This window comes from Geospiza fortis, unplaced genomic scaffold, assembly GCF_000277835.1.
Source record: "Geospiza fortis unplaced genomic scaffold, GeoFor_1.0 scaffold53, whole genome shotgun sequence".
NCBI lineage: Eukaryota > Metazoa > Chordata > Aves > Passeriformes > Thraupidae > Geospiza > Geospiza fortis.
In genome coordinates this window covers 2608011-2617463 of record NW_005054305.1, presented here as the reverse complement: position 1 = coordinate 2617463, position 9453 = coordinate 2608011, and the positions used below count along the sequence as shown (strand labels likewise).

Sequence of the window (9453 nt, the reverse complement as noted above, 5' to 3'; positions counted from 1 at the left end):
TTTCTGAAAGGGATGTTAAAACTCCATCATTTACTTTTTTTTTTTAATTCCCCACAATTTATCTGCTTTCAGTATGGTCTGTAAAGCATTGGGGTCTTCAGCTAGAGCTTGCTGGAGTTAAGTGTAAGAGAAAACCGGATGGAAGCTCAATAGAGGCAAGAGGAGGGCTGAGTAATAAACCATTGCACTGTTTGACAATTCCTTGATTTAACTAAGTGCTGTTTTATCACATGGCCAGTGGAAAAGTTTCCTGCCCCCAGCTTCCCTTTCTTACAGAATGATGTATATCTGATTTTTCACAGTGGTACCCCCAACTCAAAGCATACAGAGAAATCCCAATCCCTTCTGTTGAATGTGTTCAGCTTCCTATATCAGAAAGACAGTAGAGCAGGTCTTAGAGCTCAGTTGTCCTGCTGATCAGGGGCCAGATCTTTGAGCCCAGGAATTGTTACCCACTTCTCTCTGCCACAGTAAATGTTTGATTCAGAGTGAACAGATGAAACTGGGGACCATCCAATGATCCTCTTCTAACCCCTGGACTCTGACCAGACTGATCTAGGAAAACATGATCACTTTAGTCTGAAAGATCCAAATGGCATATATTGGAATTTTGTTACTCTTTCAAAAAAAAAATCTGTCTAAAACTGTTCACTAGGTTGAACCAAACACTTGATCAGGGACCCCTTTTTGAATTAATTAAACATGTCTTTAGAGAGTGTTGCTATTCTTAACCCCAAGCTGTCACATCTCCCAAGATGGCATCACACATTGGGATTCCAAGTGTTGGGGCTTCAGCTCTGCTGGGCCATCTGGGGTTAGCTTTGCAGGCCTGCCTTTTACTTGGGATCTGTCACTTGATTCCCTACAGAAATTATGAAAATAACCAAACAATCTTCTTAAAATAACAGAAGTTTGTGGAGAACACAAGAATTTTAGAAAACAAAAGCCAGACCATAAAGCAGTAAACAAACTTTTCCCAAACTTTTCCCTCAGTTGGTTGCATAACCAACTGAGCACGTCTATTTACCCTCCATACATGGAACTTAAATATTTTTAAGCTTCCTAAAACTTTTCCTTCCCTGCCTCTCCACAGAGGATCTTCAGTCTGGATAGCACAGTTTCTCTTCTTAATTCACTAACCTTTCTCTCTCAACATCATTCAGGGAAATCGTCTTTAAAAATTTCTCTGGGTTTTTTTGTTTTGTTTTGTTTATAGCCCTTTGATCCAGTAAATCACCCCTTGAACAAAGTGGCTTTCACTTGGTTGGGGAGAGGAAATAGGTTACATGAAGCTATTAGCTTTTCCATTGTCTTTTAAATGTGTATAAGGTGTTTTTTAATCCAAGAACAATTATGATTGCTTTTGTGTTTTGTTCCAGCAGTTCCCATTAAGTTATAGTACTTTAATTTGGCAGGAAAGTCTAATTTCTCGAAACTTAACTCCACTGGCCTGATTACACACTGTATTTAGTCAAATAATCCAGAATTAATAGGCAATTCATAGACTGTCACACAACAGCCTCACATCTCTGGCTTTGCTGACACCCAAGCCTTCTTCTCTTTTCAGTGTTGTGGCAGGAAGGGTGAATATGAGGTTTTGGGGGTAGTTATAAATAGTGCCTGTGGGTTAGTTCAGTCATGCCAGAGCTTGAATTTTCTCCAGGCTATTACAGCCATCAAATTGCACCATTGATTAATAAATGTGATTGGCGCTTCTCGTTATAAAAGACACATTTGGTCACTCAAGCTGCAACTTCTTTTGTGGGTATCTGTCTGTGTGGAAAATCTCAGACAACTTTGGAGTTGTTTCAGAGAACAAGTCTAGGCCAAAGCACAGTCTTGTGTCCACATCAATAGCAGAAACCATTTAGATGAAATAGTTTGTTTTGTGGAGGAGAGGCTTGAGGCTGGGAGAAGGCAGGGGAGGAGAGAGAAGACCTTTGGTGGGGACGTTTTGGGGTGTGCATCATCTTTGCATGATGGCATGGTGCCATCCCAGGCAGACGACAAGAACTTGCTCTGCATAGCTGTGTCTGAAATACTGGTAATTTCTGAGTGGGGCACAGCACATTTAAGATGGCAAGACCCACATTTGCTGTTTCAGTTGTTTGAGCTGGTTTGGAGTCAATCACCAGTGACACTGAGGTGTTTCCCTTCTCAGCTGGCTCCCAAGGGAATGTTTCTACAAGCAGGGATTGATGCATGTGCCTAGGTCTCCCTTTAGTGGTGATGTGCAGTAACTCTAACTGCCTGGGATTGATCCCACCTGCAGGGATCTCTTCTCAAGCAGCAGTAACAGTGCTTTCAATGGTGGTCATGCCTTTGGTCAGAGTCACACTTCCACAGTCAGCTAGCACACTTTAAAATGCTTCCTCTCTGCTCAGCTTCAGGCCAACATGCCACTGATGAGAGGCAGGACAAAACAGGGCACAAGGTTCTGGCCAAAGAAGAGCAGATGATCAATAGGCTGTGTAGCAGTGGAAAGGTGTGCTGTCCTTCCATCAGTGGAAGAGTTTGGCAGGCATGAGGAATTTGGCTGTAAAAGGAAGAGACGTGGAGGAGCTTGAAGCTGTGAAAGGAACAAAGCTTCTAATGGCAAGGCAGAAGATGAGGAATGAAAAACAGAATTTTTTTCATTCCTTTCCCTCCCTAAAAAAACTCAGGAGAAAAATTTATATAATGACTGGGCCAAGTTGAAAGATTTACATGTCAACACTTGGCATTAAAGTTATGAAAGATTCAGTAGCTACTCATCACAGAACTGCTGTGATCCAAACTCTGAAAAGTCTTAAAGTTTGTATCTTTTTTTTATTTTTTGGTGAAGTTCAGCCCAGCACCTGACCTCTCACCTGACTGTACCCATTCTTTTTTGTTTCCACAGGATGGAGGCACAGCTCTGCTGGCTGCCTGTCAGTACGGGCATGCAAAAGTCGTGGAAACTCTGCTGAAGCACGGTGCCAACATTCACGATCAACTCTATGTGAGTTATTTGACACACACAATATTGACAATGGTGGTGGTGGAACAAATGTGCTGTTGCTTGGACAACAGCAGACACCCTGGCTCCAGCACAGACAGGCATTTGCCAAACACTGCAGTTTTATAGTACTCTGTTCCTCTAAGACGTGGATTTTGTTAACTGTCTGCTTTTCATGATGCTGAGAAAAGTAGCACAAAATCAGAAAAGATGCTTTGGCTGCCTTTTGGTTCATGATCTGTATGGAGGATATGTACCAAATGTGGAACAGACTTGTGCTACCATTAGCCTTGGATGAAAGAGCATGTCATGTTCTACCATGATTTGCAGGAAAGTGAATAGCTCTAGAGCCTCTGAAATACATTAGTTTTCTGCCAGAAAGAATAGCAAAAAATAAAATCTTTAAATTACTTCAAAACAGTTTTTTTAAATATCAGTTAAAATTATGTTATTTGATATTTGTGAATCCCCAGTTTGCCAGTGTTTTGGGTAAAGTAAGGTTAAAATGGCTGAACTGATGTTGTTTAGTTGACTTTTCTGAAAGTTGGATTGAACCAATGAAGCTCTGGATTTAATTTACTCTAACAGAGACACAGAGAAGTTGAGCTTTTCAGCATTCAACAGAAACAAGTAGCAGATTTTGCCTCTGCTTCCTACCCCAGGGCACTCAAGACTGACAAAGAGGAAGTTGTTTCTCTGAGATATATGAGTTTTTTCAGCTGTTTCCATTGGCTTTGGATCTGCAGGATGCTGTTGCAATCCCTACTGGCTTGCAGGGGAGCTGAGAGCTGGTGACTGCAGAAGTGGTCATAGGGGGATCCCACCTCAGTGTTGCCTCACCCCTCATTTATAAATAAGGTTGTTCCACCCTTGGTGTTGTGCAAATTGTCTTTCTGATCCGAGGGCAGTGATTCATCCCTCTGCAGGGTAATCCCAGGGGCTGCCACTCAGTTTAAAAATAGCTGTGCTGCCACACCTGCAGACTCTTACCCAGAGGTCAAGGCAGTAAAATTACTTCCTTGTTGTGTCTTCTGGAAATGAGCAATATTTGCAATTGGATTTTAAAATGTACTTTTATTGCTCACAGACATTGGGCAAAACCAGTCAGAAAGAGCTGTGTAATAAAATAAGAATATGATCTCTTGAAAAGAAGTGTTGTCTGGCTCTTTTTATGGGCCAAGCTGCATTTGTCAAGTGGTACCTGGATGGCAGTTTCACTGGCAGCCAAATGGGAGGGATTTTGAGCATAGATTTGGATATTCCTCCCAAAACCATCAAGATCAAAGTTTTAATCTTAAATTGACTCATGTGAGGCATCAGGAGAGCAAGAGACAAAAGAATACTCTCACTAAATAATATTTCCTGCAAAAATGCTTTATAGCCTCAAAACGACATTCTCATTACGGCATCCATTCAAATCGAATAGGTATCAGTGAATGCAAGGCTCTCCATCTTGATTGATCCTACAATAAAGAGCTTTTTTAATACTACACAGCCTTGTTTACTTTCTAAATTGAAGTGTTCTCTGTCTCTGGAGGAAGCCTGCAAAGGCTCTGGTACTGCCAGGTTTTTTCATCTACTCACACAGCAACCAGAGAAAACAGCCCATGAGAGGGCCCAAGGACAGGCATTAATAGTTCCAGCAGACACCTCTTTTGTTTACCAGGACATTTGTCTTGAAATCAATGTCAAACATCCCAAATTCAGTCCCTGGGGCACTATATTCAACTCATGCTTCACCAAGTCTGTGCTGAGTTTGTCAGCTAGGGGAGTAGCTGCGCACACTCTCTCGGCAGACAACAGCATTTAGTTCCAACATAGTGATATGCCAACAAGTTCAACAGCAGGCTTTCACTAAAATGCTCTGTATTTTGTGATAAGCACCTGCCTGAGTTGGCATGAGAGGTGTACTTGCACATCTGAGATGCAGGAAAGGGGTTAATTCTGGTCTCTATTTAAACGAAAAGATTCTCGCCTCCTGGGAAAACTTGTCCTAGCACATCCTGTGCTTAGTGCTGTGGATGTAGGATGAGTAAACACCTGTCCCACCCTCAATACAGATTTCTACTTATAGTTGGTTAGATAGATTATAATGCTGTTTGAAAATGTTCCATCAAAAACACTTAATGAAATATGACTTATAATTTTTTTTCCTGTGGAAGGGGTTTCTCTGAAGTAACATTCTGAGAACATCTGCACATGAAAGACATGTCAAAGAAAATTAAAACCCTCTATTTGTTCACAATTTATTCTTTCACAAGCTTTTTGCAGGGAAATTCTGGTTTCTGATATGGCTACAAAATACTTTTAGATTACAAAATTCTTGTAGAAGAACCTTCACCTAGATTACGGGTGAAGATTCTTCAAGATGTGCCAGAGCAGAAGCATGGTGGTTTCTGGGGGGGCACAGTAGTGTGGCACAGGCCTTACTCCTTCAGCCTCAAGGGCAGCCTTCGGTGCTGGGGTCTGCAGTATTGCAAAGTACCTGACATCTCTCCACATGTATCCATGTAGCAGAGCACTTCTGCATGAACATATAAAAGCTAAATGAACCTGTATTTCTGTACAGGAGCTAATTTCTAATTATGTAGCTCAATGCCTGAAAGAACTAGACTCTTTGTATTCCAGACACAGGATTTAATGCTGGATTTGAAATATGATGGGAGCCAGTATTTGTGCATGCTGAATGAAAATGTTGTCACAGTTTATTATGAACTAGTCTGTGCATTTTGGTAGTTATTTCTTGAGCATGGCTGTATATCTGCTGTTACAAAGCATAATGACTAAAGACTGAGAACTTAATTCAATTTGATTTGGTTTTGTGTGGAAAAAGGGCATCACTTCAATGCAGTGTAAATTGATGTGTTTGTTCTTAGGATGGAGCTTCTGCAATTTTCCTGGCGGCACAAGGAGGCTATCTGGATGTCATCCGATTGCTGCTTTCTTCAGGAGCAAAGGTCAACCAGCCACGACAGGTATGATCAACACTTCAGGGCAGAATTTTATAGTTCTAATTTTATAGTTTTGAAAATTAACACTGGAATTTTCTCCATGCATTGGGTTCCTGTGGAGGTGTTTTATTGGAAGGTGGTTTGTGGCTGTGTCAACATTCTGTGTTTTAGTTCAGATTGGTGACATGATTTTGAAGTCAATACTTCAGTGATTTCTGAAATAATTGAAACTGAAAGCTCTGCTCTACATCTACATGTTACACCCCATGAGCCACCATCCCTGGAGGTTTTTAAAAGACAGTGTAGATGTGGCACTTGGGCACATGGTTTGGTGGTGGACTTGGCAGTGCTGGGTTAATGGTTGGACTCAGAGATCTTTTGCAGCCTAAATGATGCTATGATTCTAGAGCAGATCAAACCACTGACTGCTCCTTTAAACGGGTTAGAACCACACGCATGTTTGGGTCAGGCACCAAACTAAATCAAAAGAAAACCTTCCATCAACCCTCCACTATGGAATGCTGATTTAAGGGCCTTGCACTACCTCTTGCAACTACCAATCTGTTTGTGCTGTAATTAGTTTTGAAGGTCTACACAGCCTACAACATCCCTGAGTTCTTTTGAAAATTGTTTGGAAAGCTTTTGAAAATCTGGGCACTCTAGGAGGAGGCAGCACTAAATTTGAAATCTCCAGACCTTCAAGCATGGCTTTGGTGTCAAAGTTTATCTTTGACAAATGCTTTTATTTTTAGTTTACCATTTGTTTGTTTTACTTTGCATCATTCCTGTGCCCTCTGAAATTCAAGCATGAATGTTACCTTCATCTCTGGAAGTTCTTGATACGTATGGAAAGCTTTTCTCCCCATTTCCAGCTAGTCACTCTAGTGGGCCTGATGTTGCTAATGCATACAACCAGTGGCAGCTGTAAGCATGAAATTAGCTCCTCTGCAAGCAGTAGGGCTGCTGTTTGATCACTGAATGGGAAGTGTGAGCTAGATTTGTGGCTGGTTCGGAGATCCCTGCTAGGGGGTCACGGGCTGGATCCAATGTGCATCACTGGATGCTGGAGTTAGGTAAGGGTGCAAGGGGCGTTCTAGGTTTTAAACTAACTGGGAGGAAGGTAAGCATAGGTGGTATACAGAGACATGTATGAAAGCTGTCTTGCTTTCCAAATAAAAGGGTTTCTTAATTTTTTAGCTGTTTCTTGACTCTAAAATCAGTTTCTCAACAGCCAGAGGTGGAGCTGCATAGCTAGCTTTACACCCAGCACATAGAAATGTCTGGTTAGAGATGGAGCTTCTCAGGAATCTCTACCTGCTTTAAGACACCCTTGCCTGTGTTCTGCTGAAACCCTGCAGGCAAGGTACCTGTCCTGGATCTTCACTGCACATTTGAAATTGATGGGATAAGGTCTTGTCCTTGTAATTAGTCATGCATGTCAGCCAGGTGGCTGTAATCACTGACTGCAGCAAGTGAAAAAGCAGCAGGCAAGAGCAAATGAGTGTGAAAACTCTAATAATGGTGGACAACGTGGCATGAGACAACCTCTGCCAGGTATTTTCAGTATTTCCTTTCATCTGTACCAAAAGCCTGACAAATCATAGCCTGGCAACAGACACTGATCTATATGCTTCTGCTGCATGTGTAGGTCTGTGTACGCTCCTAGCTGTGGAAAGAGGATTAGTATTTTAAGTGCCTTGACTGGAACAGTTTTCCTGCTGTCCCTAGCCCCATCTCTGAGCGCCAGAGCTGTGCTGGCAGCTACCCCCCTGGATTGATGCTGCTCCTACGTTGCCTCCACACTGTCACCCTAGAAAAAGCTTAAGAAATGTTAAAAGCTGTTAATTAAGTCTGAAGTTTCAATGTAGAAGGAGAGACCAAGGTATGCATTAATGCCTTTTGAGTAAGTCAAAATAAGGTTGGGGAGCTTTAGATCTGGCTGAACCCTGTTGCCATTAAAACTGCTTTCTGCTATCTGTAATTACAATGCAGCTAATTCTTTCTGACATTATTTTTTCAGCTCTCTAATCCAATTTTTACAACACAATGTTTCACGAGGCAATCTTAAATCTTAGTTGAGGCAAAGACTTGTCTCTGTGTGAATGTTCCTCCCGGCTCCTGTGTTTCATCTCCAGCAGGACAAACCTTCTTTGCATGAGGGTACCTCCGATCCCTGCTAAGATTATGCCTGGATAAGTGCGTGGCATTTGTATTTTGGGCCCACTGTAATCTGAAACATTTCCTTAACAAATGGAACATTTTTACTGTTTAATTAGTCAAGTAATGGTTGGATGGACTTCAGTCTGTTTCTTACTAACAAATGGATTTGTACTTTGTTAGAAGGGGGTGTGTTGGTCATGAGGAATGTAGCTCAAGAAGGGGCAGTTTCGATGCCAGACAATTCTCCTTTACAAGCTACATTGCTCTCACTGTGGTAAAAAACTTTTCCAGGCAACATTACCTCAAATACAGGGCTGCAGAGTTCCAGGTGTGAGTTCATCCTCTCCTTCCTTGTGGTTTCCAAGTTTTCCTCTTTACCTAGGGAATTTGGTGGCTTAACCTATGGACCTGCACACATGTGTCTGCCATCTATGTCTCCTCCTATGCTGCTGTGATGGGTACCAGTTCCCCCTCAGTCTGGTGTCCCACCTCCTGTCCCATGTCTGACACCACAAAGCATTTTGGATAGTCCTGGCTGTCCACATGCAAGCCCTTCAGCTCTCACAAGACCAAATAGTGAAGCTTCCTGGAAAGTTTCTTCCCTGGCAGTGTCCTTTCTCTTGGGTTGTAATTGTCTTCTGCTCTTGCCAAAATTGAGGAGCTGGGCAGGAATTGTTTTGTCATCTTTTTGTCTAGACAGAGCTGGGGGCAATGTCTGAAGCCTACTACAGGAGATGTTTCTATGCTTCTTCAACTTACAAAACAAAGCTGTAAGATTCTTTGCCAATGCTGTTTTGGCAGTCTGTGTCCCAACAGGCTTTATTCTGGCTGGCTAAGCAGATTCAAAATAACCTGAAAATTAATGACTTTTTTCTTAGCGCTTGATATGCAATTACACATACATGTAAGCCAGTGAATCTATATAGGGTTGCACTTCAGCAAGCAAGAAGTTTGCTATTGGCAAATTAGTTGTAGTAGTGCAAGTGGACTAATAGGCAGAGCGGTGCAGGATATGACACTGAGTAGCCTGAGAGTAGGGGTGTCTGCCCCTGGAAATACCTACTGGAAATTTGAGGGGTCTTTCACCTCCCACCTTAATCTGGCCTTTTCTAAAATGTATCAAGCCATATGCAAAAGTTAAGATTCAAAGCTGCAAGATTAAGTTATTAGTTGATGGGTAAGAGAAAGAACATTAATAATTTCAGTCAGTGTATATTTGGAACTTCTGGCTGCTGGATATAATAAAGTGTTGTCCATATATACTAGCTTGTAACCAAATGTGGAAGAAAGAACGCCTTACAAACATATGGGATATTTAAAATTATTCTAGGAATATAGTGATCTGCAATCTGCTGGCTAGGCAGA

At 41.8% G+C, this 9453-nt stretch overlaps 1 protein-coding gene across 2 annotated transcripts in view; it reads left to right on the top strand.

Moving 5' to 3' along the window:
* Nucleotides 1-9453, top strand: part of ANKRD29 (ankyrin repeat domain 29) — a 27478-nt gene that overhangs the window by 12669 nt on the left and 5356 nt on the right. For both annotated transcript variants that reach the window (XM_005418286.2, XM_014312031.2), the window contains exons 5-6: nt 2882-2980; nt 5854-5952. In XM_005418286.2, coding sequence (XP_005418343.1) covers nt 2882-2980; nt 5854-5952 — 198 coding nt within the window. The remainder of the gene's footprint in view (nt 1-2881; nt 2981-5853; nt 5953-9453) is intronic.